Raw genomic sequence first — 19,977 nt, 5'->3', positions numbered from 1 at the left:
CTTTGTCGGCTGTATCTCCCTCCGATATCGTTGCTCTCCTCTCTCTTCTCTCTCTCTCGATTAATCACTCTATCGGGCACACATCGAGCTGCAGAGGTCTCCACGGCCCTCTGGCAGCCTCAACAGGTCACCACTGGCCTCCAGCGGTGTCGTCCCCTCTTTCCCTCCCCTCTCTCTCTCTGTGTTTCCCTTTCTTTCCCTCTTCCTCCTTCGGTGTTCCGATTTGCTCGGCCGAACCATCTCAGTTTGCCGCCGGTATAGCTGGAATGCCTTGAACCTTCCGGCTTGGGATGGTTCGGCAAATGCTAGTTGGTAGTGTTACATAATTAGCTTTTTGATCATTGCAGATTGTTTTAAGTATTTTCAGTATTCAGTTTATAGTTTGCTGGGCATTATCATGTGATGGAGTCCAATACTTTATCAGCATGTACTTCATAATTCTTAAACTAAGCTGCATCAGCAAAAATGATATTTCTTATAATGTAACGCATTAAAATAAAACTCGTTAACTAGGAAGAGCATATTTGTGGTGAAATATCCAGTGTTAAAGTTAAAATATGTGAGGTTACTTGTGCTTTTTAGATTTTATCATTTCCATTGTCGAACTTTTTCAAGCTAAGCTATTTTGTCTTGGGCCCATTTTAATTGTTTTTACTATATCGCATAAAACCAGTCAAGCTGCTGATTTGGGTAGGGTACTTAGTTTGTGCTTTGCAGAAACTATTATAACATTTAGTTGGAGTCATGTCTGACTCATGATATAAAATGTCAGCATTGTATATCATTAGTTTGATATAGTGTGACACTGATCCTATCATGCTAGAGTAAAGGTCATAATGCTTTTGATGTAACTGAATCCTTCGAAAGACATGGCACTTTAACCTCTCTGCTCGTTGATATGAAGATGATGAGTTATATGTCATGTGGTTTTTATCAAGACTCATAATAATACGGTGTGCATATTATAATAGCAAAATGCTTACAGTTAGGATGTTAATTGGAACTGAAATTAATGGTTTTGTCAAACATGGAAGCCATCTATTTCTGATAAGTTTGTTTACTCTTGTAATTGATGGTGAGCTAGTGAGAGTTGAGCCTATGCTGTACATTTGACCTTGCAACAATTTTCAGTTTCCCTGTTCAGCTCACTGCCATTTTGTGCTTTGCCTTCTGATGATTACCTTTTTCTTGGTAGATCAAAGGTGAAACTAGAAAGCTGGTGTATTGTGCTTTGATCAAATTGCTTCAAGACAATGATATAGCTGTCAGAGTATGTTTTCTTGTCCTGAATCATGCCTTTCGAAATGTTGGATTTCTTAACTATACAACATCAACTTGAAGAATTGAAACAATGATTTAGATCATGTGGGACGGGGGTCTCTTGATATTTCTGTGGAATTGGACATGCCGCTGTCCTGCCATCCCAATACTCGGGATGAGGGACGTATTGGGACATGCTGAATGGGATGCTAAGACAATGGTGGAATGGTCTTGTTTGACATTTAGGATGGTGCTCCATCCCGACATCCTGCGGGATGTCCCACTTAGAATTGAATCCTTGCATTGCAATAACTTACCATGGGTGCATTTTCATCTAACACTCCAAGGTTTTGCTTTGTTCATTAAGTGTCTTATTTGCATGTGTCTTTTACAGCTGGCAGCTTGTAGGTCTCTATGCTATCTCGTTCAGGACACCAGTTTTTCCGAACAAGATTTTTTTGAACTTCTACCAGCTTGTTGGAGTTTATGTTTCAACTTGATGGAAGATGTTCAAGAATTTGACTCAAAGGTTTGTTCTTTAACTGAATTTCTTTAATTTCTGAAAAAACGATGTATTCTGCGTATTTTTTCCTTCAGATTGGCGGGTTAATTGTCAAGGTCTGAAATCTTGGTTATGATGTGCTTTGTTGTTGATGGCTGTATCAGAATCTATTGTTTGTTTTTCGAGACTGCTTACAGTTCGTGCAGTTACTTTAGCTGATAAAATATGGAAATTTGAGTTTGTTGCTATGAAATTTGTCTTTAATCGATAAATCTGTTTTAATGTATTCTTGCTTTTACCTCTCATACATTCTCTGGAGATTGAGAATGAAGAGGTATATGCTTATGTTTGAATAGATGTATTCATAGACTGAGGCTCATGCCCTCATGTAATTGTCCTACTTTGAGACATTCACATCATTTCTAGTAAGACTGAAGAACTGAAAGGTAACATTAAGAATTAAGGAAAAATAAATATATTTTAATACACAATGTAAGTTAAAGTGGAAGCATCTGAGAGTGCAAATTTAATGTTTTCAGTATTATAATTGCTAAACAAAACAATATACCGAAGGCTTTTCATGTAAAAACTCTAACGAGCTCTACTATCCGGTTATTGGATTCTCTCAGATTCATGCTGTCGGTGACACCAATAAGAGAGGAAAACATACCAACTGCTTTCAAATAAAATAAGTACATCTTGCTGTAATCGTGGATAAGTATGTTATCATGCTTCGAATGAAATTTCAAAAGTACAACCTTTAGTGAAGAAGTGAAAAAATACAGCTTTTGACTACTTGAAAGGGATGCTCTCTTAAATGTCCATTGGATTAAAAATTTGACTTTTTAATGCTAATTTTGATTTTGCTTGAGTGCTTGTATTGAAGAGCAAGGGATATTAAGGGCTGGACTGATTCAAAATTGATAGATTTTAACTTAGGTCAACGCTGTTGTAAAAATTGAGGCGAGGCCATTGGAGATTTCTTGAAAGCTTCTATGATTCTTCATTAAAGTAGGCTTACATATTAACATTTTAAGCTTATGTAAAAATTGGAATCCGTGCCTTGTGTTCTCTGACACCATCCATGGGAAACATAAGCTTCAGGTATTTTCAATTCTTATGATTTTTTTTTTAATAGTAGATGGCTAGAAGATTCAAAATGGTAAGGCTTTAGGTTAGTGGCTTGTATATAATTATACAAACTACTACATAAATTTAGCATTATATGCCCACCGAATTAGTAAGGGTGTTGTGGCAGCATTGAACCCTGCTCGAGCAAGAAGGCTCTGTTTGGTTGGTCACTAAGAATGTGAGAGAAGAAATTTTGTAAGAGAAGAATCTTCTTTTTCAATGACCGGTGAAGGAAATTCAAAGGAAAAAAAAAATTTCAAGAGACTACATAATGTATGTGTTTTCTAAACGCCCATATTTTTCCTTGCCAGAGATAGTGATTTGTTGGGAAAGAAAAATCAAATGCCTGTTCCTCTCCAGGACTTGGATTACAACAAAATTGTTCCATGCCAGACCAAGAAAATTAAAAAGTAAAATTTTTCTTTATGATTTTCGTAGGGCAGGCAAACAGTAGAAAATTCCCACATATTTATTTTCCATCAGGGTTTCCCCCTCCTCAGCAATCAAACAGAGCCTAAGAACATCGATCTAATAGGAATGAATACTGTTGTCTCTCATTAATTATTAATGAATAACTACACACCTGGAACATACCTTCTAAATTTCAATACCTAAACTTGTATTCATATTAGGCATCTTTTCTTGCGATGATAGAATTAGAATCTACATATGCAAAACCGCAGCTGATGAATGCGTTGCAAATAAACAAAAACCTTCTCATCCACTACATGACACTGACATGCAATTTGTTAGCAAGAATTACTTTCACAAGGGTATGCTTTACAGTTGTGCCTAAAAGCATGCTCGATATTTTTAAAGTTATACTTTCTCCTTTTCTTTAGCTTTACCTGATTTTGCTAAGAGGGAGTTGGTTTTGGCTTATCTCATCCCAAGTTTTATGATTTTGTCTGTTTTTTTTTTGGTTTTGAGGCTGTTCAAGATGTGATCTGCAACTAAATCAATATATCTAGAAATGTGCTTGCATTGATATATGCATTTAAAAATTCAACTAGAAAATATCCATGTATAGTTTCTAGTATTCTTTAAATCTGTGTTTGCTTTATTGCAATCTTCTATTACATTTAATCTTTTGGTTTTGAGTCTTCTTAACTTTTTCCCATCTTCTTGGGTAGAAATTCTATGAGCCTGTAGCAAGTTCATTCATCTCTTTCCATAACTTGCTTTTATTTCTCAACCTGTGTGCGGTCTTGCATGAACATGTCGATGTGCTTTGCTGGTGCTTATATGTTTGTGTGTGTGCATGCGCGGATGACCATGTTGTGTGTGTGTGTGTGTTGGTGAGTTTATATAGAGACTTACCTCCTCCATTCCTATTTCCAGGTTCAAATTTTGAATTTGATATCTGTACTGATTGAACATGTTGGTGAGAAACTTGCTCCATTTGCAAGTCAGTTGGCAGATTTCTTCCACAAGGTATGCTGTTGATCAATGACTTTGGTTGCTGTAAAGCTCCTGTCTATGCAGATTTATTATTTCTGTAACATGGAACAACAATAGCTGTCATTTAATTCTTTGTACATGTAGTAGAACTGTAGAAGAGTTTTATGTGGGAATGCTGTTTAACCTAGCAAAGTAATAAATATTGTTAGTATGTGAATATGTCATGGCACTTGTTTCTGCATAGTTGAATGTAAAGCCTATCCATTCTTTAGACATCATGACATAAGTTTTGAATTTCTGTTAAACCATTCTGCACACAAAGTTGCATGCTTTTGGAATAAAAAATGTCGTCATACTAAAATCAATCAGTTCAGCCTGCTAAAATTAGTCATTGCAGTTAGCATTTTTTTAAAAAGCAATATGTCGACCATTTTGTTTGCCTTGAGATGCAATGTAGTTATATGACCTTCACATATTAGTTTCACATTCAGATCATGAACCTAATTATAGATAGGCCCCCTCCACCACCCCACCCCATTGCCTCTTTTTTTCTCTGTGCTGCCCGAGACTGAATCATCAGAACTCTGAAATGGTTGCTTTGAGGTTGTTATTTGAGATTGTTTCACTACCTATAGGGTGTTGTTATTTTGTACCAGTTCTTGACAATGGTCTGATTTTGGGGGCTTTCTAAACAAGCAGGCTGTATGGGAAGTACATAATGGCTGTTTTTAATTCCCCTGATGGAATAGTTGGTATTGAAATGATCGTTACCTGTTGGCTGTTGTTATTTGTAATTGCTGGCTCAAGGGACCAAACCACTCATAAAGGGGGATGTAAATTTTGAGTCTGAGGATGTATCAAGCGTAACAAAGAGAATCCCAGAGACCAACTCTTTGGCCTGCTTACATTTCAATGCTTGATGGACAGAATGGGTAAAACTTGGGGTGCTTTATAGATCAATTATCATTTGCTATAGGCTAATACAGTATGCGTAGACTTGTGCCTGATCATGCATTTCTAATGCTTGACTTGGAGGATATTTTTTTAGGGTTGAAAACCATGTGCATTTAAAAATGTCAGCCATAGCATTGTGCTTCTAATGGGGCTTCTAACATGTATATTTAATAATGATATGCCATTGAACCAGAATGGTTTCAAAAGACATTATTAAAGGCAAATTATTGCCGATGATAACATGAACAAGATTTTGCATGAGTAAAACAAAAGAGGCCATATTAAAGAGAGTATAAACAGTGTCTTTTCTGATGTACTCCATATAGCTAGATTCCAAGTGTGGTGGTATTGAATATCTTCTTTCATATAATGGAAATGATTATATTTGAGCTCAACTTTTCCATTTAAACAATTCTATGATGTAATGCTAACAAATTGTCGCACTTCTTAACTGGTTCAGTTGTTTGAATGAAGGTCTCCATTACGTATGACCTGTCAACCTCAATAATGATCTCCTTTGCATTCTTGGGAATCAATGTCCTGGTGTTTGGGTGGACCCTGTTACACTTGTATTAAATTCAGTTTGGTGATCCCATGGAGTGCGATTCAGATTTCATGAAATGACAAAGAACAAGTTTTGCCACAGGAATTTTATGATTTGACAGAACTTTTTGGTGTATCATTACTTCTTTTGTTCAAATTTTATTAAACCTTTTCAGTTTCTCCTACTGTAGGTATGCTCCATTAGGTGGTCTTCATCACATGATATATCAAAACTTGGATTTGCCAAACAATCAAAAATTCACTGATTATGAAACAATAAATTATCTTTTCTTTAAGGTGAAGATAATCCCATACTAGAATGGGATTGGAAGTGAAATCATTTTTTCAAGGTCTGCGAAAACTGCAACTTGAACTTTAGACGGAAAGAAGTGACAACCTGTGCAAGCTTACAATAATTGTAATGTATCCATTGCCTTGCCGAAATACAACCTTGAGTTTTATTTTGTATGTTCATATTTGATTTCATTCTATGTACTTAACTAACTTAAACATGTTTTAACATGCCATAGTATTTTGGTTTCCCGAACATGATGTTGAGTCTTTACAATCATACTATACTACTGTTCGACATCGCATGAGCTGTATTATTTTATTATTATACTTGAATTTATACTTTGTCTCTTTGGTGTTAAACACTTGTTGAGCATAGGCCTTATATTGGAAGGTATCTTATTAATTTATTTTTCTCAAGAGATTTTACCTTTTCTTGTGGTAATGTCCATTCAATATGATGCACTCACATAAGCTGATATTTATGATTTCTTAAATATTATCAGATCTGGGAGGAATCAACTGGTGAAAGTTTATTACAGATTCAACTGCTGGCAGCCCTCCGGAATTTTGTGTTTTCTTTAGGTCATCAGTCGTCCATTTGCTATAACATGCTTTTACCTATCTTACAAAAGGGTATTGATATAGATAACCCTGATGCTCTCAATCTTCTGGAGGACAGTGTCCTGGTTAGTTAATTGAATCAAACTTTTAAACCTTCAAGTTTATTTGGTTTGATGTTGTTGTTTCTAATTTTAATTATGATCATGCTATGCAGCTTTGGGAGGCGACACTTTCTAATGCTTCTTCAATTGTGCCCCAGCTGCTAGATTTTTTCCCATATCTAGTTGCTATTACTGAGAGAAGTTTTGACCATTTGAAGGTTTGCAATCAAGTTTAATAGTACAACTTGAGTATATTTGGATTATTTTTTCCTTAAAAGTTCTCTTGCCTATAATGTTTGCTTGGTCTTTGCCATCCAATTGATTTCTTGCTGTCTGTGCCCATAATACCTTTTGTATTCCTGGATCTTGCATTATTTTCTTGTTGCAGGTTGTGAATGGAATGCATTCACGCCGTTGCATGATTGAAGAACTTCGTGGCCTCTTTTATTTTGCTTTCTAACCGAACATATTTGTTCATTGTTTTGATTACTTCCATCCTTTTGCTTGAAAGCTCTTGGTCAAGGTTCACCATCTTCGTATCCGACATTGTACAAGTACCATCCTTTTATAGTATTGGTATGCAGTACAGTATGAGATGGTGAGGCGTACCGAGTGTTGGTATAGTATGAGATTGCAATTCCAGTACTGACCGGTATGGCAAATCTTGCTCATAGTACGGGCATAGGAGCCTTACTAAAATTGGCCATGACTCTCTGGTCTTATAAGTACTTGAAGTATAGAGTCATAACTTTGTAGTAGCTTGTGTCTCGACTATACTAAAATCAGTGCAGCTTCAAGAGCAACCTCTTTGTTTGAGTGCCGGTTGGTTCCTTTTCTATTTTGTCTTCATGATATAAGTTGAAGGTTGGAAATAGGTCTATAAGTTTTTAAGGAGTGTTAGGTGGACAAAAATATGAAAAGTACAATATGCTTGGACATAAGAACCACTCTGGATTTTGGATTGGCATAAATTAGGATGGTTTTTCCTACGGAAAATTGATTAACAAGGGTAGGTGCAGGGTATTGGAATCAAGACCTAAGTAAGGTCTCAAAGAGGATTTGGGAATAAAAAGTGTAAGATTTGGTTATATTTTTTTATGACAGAGTTGAATATAGTCTATGTCGAACAACAAGAGACAAATTAGTTTAGGAAAAGTCATATGGGGATGATAGCTAATATGTTTATGTAATCAAAATTAGACTATCATTTACTTTTGTGGAAATTATCTAGCTTTACTGAAACAGAGATTACTTGGTGAAGAAGAAGTTATGATTTGTAAGAAACTCTTGAGTGTTGCTGCTCTTATGATGTCACCAACTATTCTCACTTTGTTGATGGCCCTCAAAGATGTCTGTGAGGACTGATTTCTGTTATTTTCTGGACCAATCAATAAACCAGTGTAGGCTGCAGCCTTGTTAGCTATATAAACGGGCCATTTTTTTAAATATAAGACAAAAACCTAAAGAATTTTATTTAATTGCACTTCGGGAGATGCTGGCCTCTAGAGTGTTATTCTATTAGAATTATGTCATAAGTAGGATTTTTTTTTTCTGTTTTAAAATATGGAAATAAAGTTTGATTATATAGGGTGTTCTTTCCTGATTCTTAATGATACTTATCTAAAGTTGTGGATCTTGGACTCTTGGAAGCCTAACACCAAAATTTCTCTTATACTTGATCCTGCAAATTCTAGAACTTCCTCATCCTGATGTACAACTAAAATATAACTGTCAGACACTAATCATACCAAAAGGGACTGAAACTGAGCAACTGGTCAGCTAAAAAACCAATGAAACAGTTAATATATGAATAAAATACCTTAACTACCATATCTACTACAGAAACTTTGATCAACCCCATGGTATGTATAAATGACAAGAACAACTAGGAGATTTGTTGGTGGCCAAACTTTCGTGGGGGCAACAGGACCCCATTTTTCTTCTTTTTATTTTCATTACTTCTTTCTTCTCTTTAGAAATCTACCCCTGCTTTACTTGAAACCCTCTTTTTTTTTTTGTTCAGAAAACCCCTCATCATCGTTGCCGATACCATGGAGCATCAGCCAATGGCTTTTCCTTATTGCTCTATTTCTAGCATCTGCTAACGGCTTTTCCTTATTGCTCTATTCCTTGGCCTTCAATTTATTATGCAATCATCAATGTCAAGTAACTACTTTGTGACATTGAAATTCAGAATGCTAAAGGGGTTAAATTATCCACTCCTGAAATCCAAGTTATCCACTACTCATGGACTTCCTGGTTATGACTCAGAATAGAAACTAAAATCCTTCTTCCTTCTTGAAATCCTTGGTTAAGGAAGATGCAGAGGGATGAACCTGGAAATGTTGTTAATAGGGTTGGATGGGAGATGATAAGGTCTGTGATCTTCCGTAATTTGGTTTGGGGCTGAGGGGAGAAAGATAGTGCTGGAGTCTTGCCTAATTTGGTTTGGGGGCAGGGGAGAGAGTGTGCTGAGGTCTCACTGTGAACTATTTTCACAAATTAAATGCCTACTCTGTATATTATGACCTGCTACATGCTCTCCATCAGCATGGGTGATGTTCCACAGACCACCCATCGAGACGACAGGAAAAATAAACCCTCAGACTTGATGCATGGATGCAAGATAAAGAGGCTAGGGTATGATAACGGTGGGCCACCATATGATTGGCTGGCAGTAGTGGGAGGGGAGGGGGACAGAAGATGGAACATAGGGTGGCCTGCTGGTTAAAGAGTCTAGAAGAAGCAAGTGCCTTTTGACATTTAAGATTTTTTGGACTTTAATCTTACAGATACCCTCAGACAACCAAAATCTCAAGGCTTGCTACAACAGCAATGACGTAAGGATAACGAAGATGATGAATGACTTCGTGTATACTTTGTAATACTTTTATACTTCTTTGTCATATTTTATTTTATTTTATTTTTGCCTTTTTTCTTTTTGGCTTTCTTGCCTTTGTTCTAGTCTTTTTTCATGTTCTAAATCTGCTCTAAGATGTCAGATATACTGAATCATATTTTAAAATTGTGGCGTGATGTGAAATGGGATATTTTTGCTTTGGGATGGGTGATGGCAGTACCAATGATGCACTTCAAAATTGTTTGTAGGTTGGAAAATGTGCACAGAATCAAGTGTTTTAAAAGGGGACTTTGGGTTTCTGGAGCAGGAATTTAAGCTTAAATTGTTCAGATATTAGGAACTGGCAATGTACTAATAGCATGTCATTATTTTGCCAACATTCCATTGGTCAAAGGCTAATTAGAATTGGATCTTGTTCATGTGTTTTTTCATCACCTGATCAATATTTTGATGCTTTTTGAAATTTTGGTCAACACAATATGGTTAATATTTTTTACTAGATTGCTATCTTCATGTTGCTAAAGCCACATATAATGACTTCATGAACATCTAAGCAGGAACAAGGAAAAAGATAGATATTGCTTTATAGAATTAAATCTGATTAATTGTTAGTGCAGGCGACAGTCAGTATCATTGAGGACTATGTAATTTCTGGTGGGATTGGATTTCTGAATAGGCATGCTTCAAGTTTAGCTAAATTACTTGATGTTATCATTGGAAATGTTAATGACAAAGGACTGCTTTCAATTCTTCCCGTCATCGATATTTTAGTCCAGGTATTTACCTCTCAATTTTCTTGGCTTTTAGATTTCATACAACTAATTGTTATGCTATTCATTTGATTAATTTAAAATATTCAACTTAAAAAAAAAGGTCAAACAACTGAAGTGTCATGGGTGGATGGGTGATCCACCTAAATAGAATGAAGTATCATTTTTTCCCCTATTTTCTGATCTGTTCTTTCATTTCTTTTGTTAAACTGAGGTCACACAGGTAAATTATGCTTGACATTTTGTTAAACCGAGGTCACACAGGTAAATTATGCTTGACATTCGAACATAAGACGTCATACAATTTCTTGCTTTCTTTCTAACCACTTATAGCTGGTGCATTAATTTCTCAGTTTTTAAGAGTGAAATACTATTTTATTGTTTCCTACATCTCTCTTGACACAAATTTTATGATTATCTAATATTTGGAGATGATGATGACATTGATACGTTGGCTTCGCAAACTGTGTACTTTGTTTTGTCATCTGGATCCTCTTTTGCAACTGTTCTTCATTTTGAGATTAGTCTGTAGTCACTGCAGCAATTCTGATAATGGATGTGCCTTTTTTGTCCATTGTATAATTAGACCATCCTAACATAATGTGTACTTCTTCCATCTTGCATCATATTTTTTTTTTGAATCTGTGAACAAGTCTTTTTTTTAATATTAAAATCAGTAAGCAAGTTAGCACGGTAAAGTGTCCTAGTGGCCCAAGGATTTGAACCCTCCATTGGTGGTTGAATATGCTTATGTGGGTCTTTTTTTTCTGGTTTTCAAGTTTTGAGGGCTGCCCAATATATGAATCTGGTGCTTTCAGACTTTTGTGAAGGAGGTTGTGCTAGTTGGGTCTCAAGATAGAGATGCCTGCTATCAGATCTTTTTCATCTAGACCTTTTTCAAGTTAAGAGGAACGTTGGAAGATTGACAGATGACCTTAGACTACATGTTTTTCTCTACCTGCCAATTGGCCGTTTAGGAAGATGACCACATGTAGACTTGTCAAATTCCCACCTATCTGCAATTAACTTCAGATTTCATACCCCAAAAGTGGAATTCTTTCTTAGTGGAACCTGTGATCATGGATAATCTTTCTCCTTATGGAATAGTGATGTTGATTTATGCATAGCTATATTGTGTTGTTTGTAAGCATCATGTTAATCAAGTTCAACTTATATGTAGTGCTTTCCTGTGGAGGCGCCTCCATTGATATGTGGAGTTCTTCAGGTACTTGGGTTTCTTATTGTTTTATGAAATCTTTGAGAAGCATCAAGTAAGCCTTATACTAAGTTTGTTCCCCTAATTTCTCTTCTTCATGATATTTTCTAGAAACTCATTCTTATATGCTTGAGTGGAGAAGATGATTGTAATCCTTCCAAGACAGCAGTGCGTGCATCTGCTGGAGCCATTCTTGCAAGGGTCCTGGTGATGAATACCAACTATCTTGCCCAGTTAACATCTGAGCCATCTCTTGTAACAGCCCTTCAGCAAGCAGGGCTTTCTGTTAACCAGAACATACTTCTCTGTTTGGTTGATGTTTGGATTGATAAGGTAACAACATCAAAAGTGCATGGCCCTTGCACAGCTTAAACTCTGTCAAATTTTACCTTTTCATCCAGTAATTTTATATTGTATGATTATGTTTGCTTTCCTGCTTTTCTTTGCTTTGTATTATAATATTGATTATGATGCTTATGAGTTTTACATCTTGGATTCAAGTGTGATGTTCATATTCTTTCTTTTATTCTATGGAACATTATCTAGTTTGAATGGCTTTGTTATATTTTTTTGGTGAGCATTTGTGTTGGAGCTGTGTATGCTTAGTTCATATCTTCAGTCCTATGACTTTCAGATTTCCATTGCTATGGATAGTATTATTTAATGATTGTTTATGGGCATATTGCTATATAATACATTCTATGTTTTGGTATGCAATCTTAGTCTTGAATTCGACATCTTATGCAACCACCACCTTTGCTGTCTGCTGGGCAATTTGTTCTTTCTTCTAGAGGACCTATGGTTAGTCCCAATAGAACCCATGCTGCAATCTCTTGTAGTTCATGTGGGCTATAGGCTGGTTTTGCTCTAATATCATTTGTAATAACCCAAGACATCACCCAAAAAGGCTAACCAAGAATGTGTTATTTGGGTTTTTTGTTACTGCATAGGTATCCAAGATCTTCCCAATGTGGGACCAGACGCATGCTTGCATAGGTCCTCAAGACATGGGTTATAGATGTCTTGGTGCTGTTAGATACTTTAAATGTGGAAAAAACTGTATAGAAGAAAATGTATTTATGCCATGGAAGGCACAACTCATCCAAGTTTTCTTGATTGTAATTATGAGGGATAAGGATGGACCTAAGGTATTTTTTTTAGTTATAAATATGAGCAATAAATATGTATATAAGGTATTCAGATTATAATTATGAGGAAGTAAACTTCTGGGAACCCACCGGAGGGATGAATTTGGACTTCACTCTTCCTTGCACATTCCTTGTATTATGAGCTCACCTCCTTTCTAAACGATAAGAAACTTTCGGTATCAGCCACACTTGTACTCTTCCTTGCACAATCCTTATATTATGAGTTCACCCCCTTTCTAAAAGATAGGAAACTTTCGGTATCAGTCACACTTGTTCTAATTTCATCCAGCAATATTGTTATTAAGATTGAAAATCCATTATTACCATGAATTTCTCTTTTCCTGATGGGGGAGTTTATTGGAGACTAGGTCAGAAAGGGAGAATTATGAAACAGCAGATTCCTTTTGCAAGCATATAGTTCGGTTGGAGTTTGGGATGTCTGTGTGCGCGCGCATGATTGTGCTTCTTTTTTTTTGAGAAGGCATGTGCTCTCTCTCTCTCTCTCTCTCTGTCTCTCTGTCTCTATCCATCTATCTATCTAGCTGTGTGTGTGTGTGTGTGTGTGTGACCATGTGTGTGTGCGTGTTTTATTTTGGGCGGGGGGAGGGGGAAGGGGGAGTATGTCAGGGGACTCTTTGATGCAGAGTATTGGGAGTGTGTGTGTTTTTGGGGGGTGTTTGAAGCTTAGAAAGATGATTAATAGGGGGTTCTATTTCTTGGTAATAGCCATAATTGCCAATGTTTTCTATACATGGGAGTCCTGCTGAAAAAGTCTGTTGATGTCTGTTCGCATGCTACACACATTAGACATTTGGATATGTGTGGAATACTTCAACCTTGCATTCTTCTTAGCTTGCAGTGGGTTCCTTTATGGCAACAAGAAGGAAGAGGAAAAGGACTACAATGACTTGATCCACTGGAGTGGCTGACAGTCATGATTGAAACACCTATATTATATGATACATGCAAAAAAGTTACATTAAATACCTTTAGTAAATGTTGTGAATTGAAATGCTACTAGATATGTTTTATTTTCTATCTTGTTCTATGTCACTCTCTTGCTGAACAAAACGTCCAAATCCTAAGTCCTGCCTTTTGTATGCATGTCTGTTCAATACCATCATTAATGTTTAAAGATTTAAAGTTGAGGTACAAACCTGGACTGATCACGGACTGGTACTCTACATACTTCAATACCTGGTTGTTTGGGCCTGGTTGGCTACAATCCAGGCATGCCAGGTTCCCCTGTACTGGTCCTTGCATGGTTTGGTATATATGACCTGGTATGGGGCCAATCAGGTGGTTTTCCAGTCGATTAATTGTTCTTCAGATGTCCTGGCCATGCAACTATCCTTTTCACCAAGGAAGGCTTATTCAAGTGTTTTTATTTTCAACCAAATGTCTAGAGAATGCTGTAATATATGTTACTCGAACACATAAAGAGACGAAAAGATGAAGCATTGATGAAAATAATACAGGAGGTTTCTCGGTACTCCTGCTTCTCACATTCTTTTTGTCTTCCCGACAGGTGGTGAGGAACTTTCCAACTTACACCAAGCTTGTTATAGTCTTTTCTAAAGATCATAATGCAAAACACAAAAACCATTTTAACCGCACAGGATGTTGATAACAATGCTATTTGAAATGTGAAACCAGAAAATGACCATGTTTATACCTCCACCCCCAACAACCACCACCAATGTATGCATGTTTGTAAGAGCACTAGAAAAAAATAGCAAATCAGCAACAAACTGCTGGCCGGCGACCGTCATTCAGTAGCTGAAAAATCTAGTACTATGATATTTGTTGTCAATCATTTAAATGTAGTTGTTAAGAACTGCACAAGCCTCTAGCAAAATAAATGCCTAATTTGGCACTTATTAGCTCATGCCTATTGAACAATTTAAGTTATCTTGCATAATGCAGGTCTGTATAAGCTCCTTGCTCTTGTTTATTTGAAATCTGACATATTTAAGAGCCAAAATTCCACAACTCAACTAAGCCTTAATCCCAAACTAGTTGGTACATAAATCATTTTCCTCAATTCATCTCTATTTAGGGCCATATTTATTAAAAGATGTAATGATATAAAGTCATTCCTTACTACATCCTATATGATTTTTGTTCACCTTTACTCTTTCTATATGTATCAAGTCGTTCCTTCATACTAGTATCATATCCCTGGCCTACGCTGAAATGTCCAAACCATCCAAGTCATCCTTTTCTCAATCTGTCCTCAATTGGGGCTATCTCCATCTTTTTATAAATGACTCCATTTCTTATGCTATCTTTTTTTTCCTATTATCATACAACATATCAACATTTTCATTTTGGACTTATTCGTCTCATGTACATGTTGTTTGCTAATCATCAAATATTTTATGCATAAAGCATAGCTAGCCCTGTAGCTGCCCTATAAAATTTTCCCTTTAAATTGTAGGTATAATATGATTACATAATATTTGAGTTGCATTTCTTCATTTAATCTAACCTGCTTTAATCCCATGGATAACAACCCCTTCAATCTCCCTCATGAGTAATCCATTTTACATACCAAAAAAATCATCCCTCTTTTAGGATTTTCATGATCCTTAATCTTCATTTCTATTTCTAATTTTACTAAAACAATATTCTATCTCTATGCATTCTATCTTTGTCCTACTTAACCTAAAACTTCTATAATCTAATGCTCTCCTCTATAATCCAACTTTTGATTAACTCTGACTTTGGTTTCATCTAGTAAGATCTGTAAATAGTATGCATCAAGAAATGTCATCCTAAATATGCATAGTAAGCTCATCTATAACTAGTGCAAAAACGGGTATAGAATTAAAGCAGATCCCTGATGTAAATATATTGTGATTGGAAACTCACTTGTATTATATCGATAGATCTCACACTAGCAACCACTCTATCATGCATGTCCTTAATCATATTACTATATCTAATGAAAACTCTTTTTTGTTCTAACATCACCATAAGATTTCTTTAGCAACTTTATCATAGGCTTTCTCTAAATCAATAAAAACTATATGGAGATCTTTTCTCTTTTCTCTTTATTTCTCCATTAAGCTCCAAAGGAGAAAAATAGCTTCCATAGTAGACCTTCTTAGCATAAAACCAAATTGGTTTGCTGATACTTTTGTGCCACACCTAAATCTGTACTCAAATCACCTCTCTCAAAATATCATAGTATGGCTTATGAGTTTGATACTATGATAGTTAGAATAATTTTGAATTTCATGGTTATTCTGGTAAATTGGTACTATAATGCTCTTCTTCCATTCATCAGGCATCTTCTTGGTCTTTAAAGTTTCATGAAATAAATTAGTCCACTAGTTACTCCTATATCACCTAAATATTTTCAAACCTCAATAGAGCTTCTATCTGGTTCAACCGTTTTTCCTATTTTTATTTTTTGTAGCCTTTACCTTAAATACTTTGATTCTACATGCATACTTGACATTTCTATCTTTAATGGAACTAGCAAGGCATCCTTTGTCATTTACATGACTTTCGTTGATTAGCTTATTAAAATATCTTGTCCATCTTTCTTTAATCTTGTTCTGCTTAACTAAAAGAATTTTGGATTTTCTTTGATGTATTTAACTTGAGTCAAGTCTCGAGTTTTCTTTCAAGTCTGGCAATCTTATAAACATTTTTCTTCTCATCTATTCCAATTTGCAATATAACTCTTCTTACACTTTGAATTTTGTCTCTCATACTGCGTTTCTAACCTCCTTCATGGTCATCTTATAGCTTTCATACTCTTCTCTATTGTTACATTTAGGTAGTTTTTGGTAGCATTCTCTTTTAGCCTGAATCGTTGATGAAATTTTCTTATTTCACCACTAAGTTTTCGTATAGGAAAGCAAGGTTCACCAAACCAGTACAGGGGCTCGTATTGGCCAGTGAATGTCATGGCAAATGATTTGTCGACTTCACTTAAGCAAAGTCGGTAAACCATTTGCTGACCTGGAACTAAAGTCAACAAACCATTTGCCGGCTTCAGTTTTAAATCAACAAAAAAAAAATATAGTGCATCCTCTGTTTCGAAACAAAATAGGGGAACCCCCTGCTAGCTAGGCTTTCAAGCCCTCTCTCGGCCTCTCCCTCCACCCCCTCTCTCCCTTTCTTCCTCCCTCTCCCTTTCCCTTCCTTCCTTTTTCTTCCCCTCTTTCCCCTTCTCCCTTTGCCTCCGTTTTGAATTGATGCACTGAACTGTGCTGGTAAGTGACCAGCCAGTTCATGGATAGTCTGGTTCAACATAATTCAGCAAATCATGATATTGATTTTGCCATTTTGCTTCCATATTCTATTCTTGAATATTTGTCTCTACTCACAAATTCTATCATCTAGTTCTAGAGTTCTATTTTCTTTAGTCCTCTTTCATTTCCTTATACATATGCAAAACTACCAACCTATATTGGGTGGTTAAACTCTCATCCTGTATAACCTTGCAATTTTTGTACAAAACTCAGTCAATTTTTCTAGCAAGGAAGAAATATAGTTGACTACTATTTTGTCTACTTTTAAAATCTATATTATATTTTTCCACGTGCCCATTCAGATCTCCTCTGATAATATCTTTTATCTGCTAGGAATCTTTTAAATTAGTCCATCCGTGTCCTCACAAAAGCATTGCTTTGTAGCATCATCCAATTCTACTTGAGGGGCATAAGCACTAATTAATTAATATAGTCCTCTTTGAATACTAACTTTATCAAGATTTTCTTCTTCTCTCTTAATATATACAATCTTATTTTTTAAACTCTTATCTATAATAATTTCTACTCCATTTTCGTTCCTATATTTTCCAGTATATCAAAGTTTATAATCTGTCTTACGAATTTCTTTTGCTTATTCTCCTATCCACTTAGTCTTTTGTAAGCAAGCTATGTTAAGTCTCCTCCTGAACTAACTTCTTTACCCACGCTTGTCTGCGAGAGTGTGAGAAACCTTGCCTTCCCGCCACATCCAAGTGTCTTTGTGGTACGTTGCTTTTTTGGAGATTGCCCTAGCTAGCCCTTGCTCACTTTCACTACACTTAGACCCAAGTGCGTTGCTAGTAGGGAACATTCCAACAGTGTCCTTATATGAATTCATGTTCATCTATAGTTTTACACTAGCCACTAATCTACTGCAACCCTGGTTAGCCCTTGCTCACTTCTCACTACATTTAGACCCGATGCAGCACGTTGCTGCTTGGGAACATTCCAATGGATTTCTTATATGGATTCATGTCCATCTATAGTTTTACACTGGCCACTAATCTACTGCAACCCTCCTCTGTTATCTAGGCTTGGGACTCTCTATGTACAATACATAAATGGAATTATGTTCAAGAGCCAAAATATGATCTGGTAACCTTGAATTGAGAGGGAACCATCAGAAACAGTTTCATGTGAAGAAACTCATCTATCAAAGCTACTGCATAATTTTTTGAATGACTTGTAGAACACGGCCTGTCATTGAATAGTGCCTACCTTGTAGAAGTTTCCTTCTCAAATGCAGAAGTGACTGCTATCTGGCACTGTCCTCGCATGCACCTGAGAACCAAAAATCATGTATATGCTATATTCTTCAGGTTATATGCCACAAAATTGGCAAAATAGAAAAGGTAACAGTTCCTAATGCCTCAAGTAAAGCTGCTGGATGTAAAGGGGCCATGGTGTACATTGCACTAGTGTTTCCTAAATACTGCAAAGTTTTGATTGATGTCTTGTGAGTTGCATTCTACATCTTTCACACAGTTTCTGGTGCATGTTCTCACCTGTTTTCCTTCAATTCGTCAGATGGATAATGCTACGGCCATACAGAGAAAGATCTTTGCATTAGCTCTTTCTATTATTTTGACTTTAAGAGTGCCGCAAGTCATTGATAAACTTGATGACATCCTAAGGTATATTTTCCTATTAATGGACAATGAACACCTGTTTTGTGTATCTTCTTTCTGTAAAGCTAATGATACTAGTCTTTTTTACACGTAGTGTTTGTACAAGTGTTATTCTGGGAGGAAGTGGAGAATCAAGTGAGGAAGATCCCAGGTGATATGTCATATGAGTTTAATACCAGTTTTGCAATTAAGGTTTTTATCTTTGGACGTTCTACAGTTTCTACATGTTTATGGACCTTTTTTTTTTTCGTCACAGTGGTGATGCAACAAGTTCTTCCGAGCCCCACAATGAAAGTCTTGCATATGGTAGTTTTGCAAGTAAAGAGTTCAGGAAAAGACAGGTAAGGGCTGATGTTTGCAGTAGGGAATCTTAATTCATACTTTCATTACATGAAGGAAATGATGTTAGGAAGAAAGTTTTGAGTTCCAAGTCATTCTTGAGGGGATTATCTTCTGTGAGCAGATAAAAGATTCAGATCCCATCAAGCAGTTGTCATTGGAGGATGTACTGAGAGAGAATCTAAAAGCATGTGCAGCTTTTCATGGGGATGCTTCCTTTAATGCGGCTATTAGCAGAATCCATCCATCAGCATTTGCCCAGTTGCAGCAGGCATTGAAGATGGCTTAGAGAACGTGAACTATACAACTCCATTCCTTCAATATCTTGGGTTCACTGGAAGCAGAATAGGTTCTTCTGCGCCATGAGTACGATGTCTCCACAAATTGCTTACAAATGCCTTTATCCTGGATCTAACATGTGGCGTCTTTCCTTTTTCAGGTGTCTTTTAATGCTCTTGCCTGCTTGTTCTTTTTTTCCCGCAAAGTTGCTTCTGTCAATCGACCTTCACAGAATGCTGTAGAATATCTCATATGGAGATTGAGTAGTTGCTTGGGGAGTGAAAATACCATATAGGGCATTGAATAGAAAAGAAATACGTTATGGGCATAGAATAGAGAAGTTAGCGTGCAAGTTCTTCAGCTGTTGTGGTTTCTGCATCCTATGATATCGTTTGAGAAGTTATTGGGTAGGTAGCCCCTATACAAAGCAGGCAGTTCTTTTTTTGTTTGTCCTGCTTCAAGCTAGACTGCAATATTGCCAGGCGATGTTGTATTGCCGTGTGAATTGGGTACCTAGAGTGGGTGTGTACCATGAAAGTGGGTGTGTGACAGTGGCCTCAGATGGCAGTCGTGGAAATTGGCCTCTTCCTCACAGCAAAAGCATTCATTTTTGCATGAGCTATTGTATTTTTATCCATTGAATTTTATTAAAGGATGTTGTAATCAGCGCGATGATACGTTTATTGGAGCTGCCTATAAATTGTTCACATATGAATCAGCAA

The 19,977-nt window shown here is 36.4% G+C and overlaps 1 protein-coding gene across 5 annotated transcripts in view; it reads left to right on the top strand.

The window, feature by feature from the left end:
* Nucleotides 1-19,977, top strand: part of LOC105044570 (uncharacterized) — a 41,838-nt gene extending 21,861 nt beyond the window's left edge. For 3 of the 5 annotated variants that reach the window (XM_019850864.3, XM_073257285.1, XM_073257284.1), the window contains 13 exons: nt 1,196-1,270; nt 1,655-1,789; nt 4,235-4,327; nt 6,589-6,771; nt 6,861-6,965; nt 10,225-10,383; nt 11,558-11,602; nt 11,705-11,926; nt 18,537-18,643; nt 18,732-18,788; nt 18,894-18,978; nt 19,101-19,342; nt 19,416-19,641. In XM_019850864.3, the coding sequence (XP_019706423.2) occupies nt 1,196-1,270; nt 1,655-1,789; nt 4,235-4,327; nt 6,589-6,771; nt 6,861-6,965; nt 10,225-10,383; nt 11,558-11,602; nt 11,705-11,926; nt 18,537-18,643; nt 18,732-18,788; nt 18,894-18,978; nt 19,101-19,265 (1,431 nt within the window). In that variant the 3' untranslated portion in view covers nt 19,266-19,342; nt 19,416-19,641. Of the gene's footprint in view, nt 1-1,195; nt 1,271-1,654; nt 1,790-4,234; nt 4,328-6,588; nt 6,772-6,860; nt 6,966-10,224; nt 10,384-11,557; nt 11,603-11,704; nt 11,927-18,536; nt 18,644-18,731; nt 18,789-18,893; nt 18,979-19,100; nt 19,343-19,415 lie in introns of all 5 variants that reach the window. The other 2 variants (XM_010922501.4, XM_019850863.3) reach the window with 2 other exon arrangements.

The sequence above is a fragment of the Elaeis guineensis genome, chromosome 5, assembly GCF_000442705.2.
Source record: "Elaeis guineensis isolate ETL-2024a chromosome 5, EG11, whole genome shotgun sequence".
In the NCBI taxonomy this organism is placed as follows: domain Eukaryota; kingdom Viridiplantae; phylum Streptophyta; class Magnoliopsida; order Arecales; family Arecaceae; genus Elaeis; species Elaeis guineensis.
Note: the sequence above shows the minus strand (reverse complement) of the source record. Positions and strands in the feature narration are given on the sequence as shown.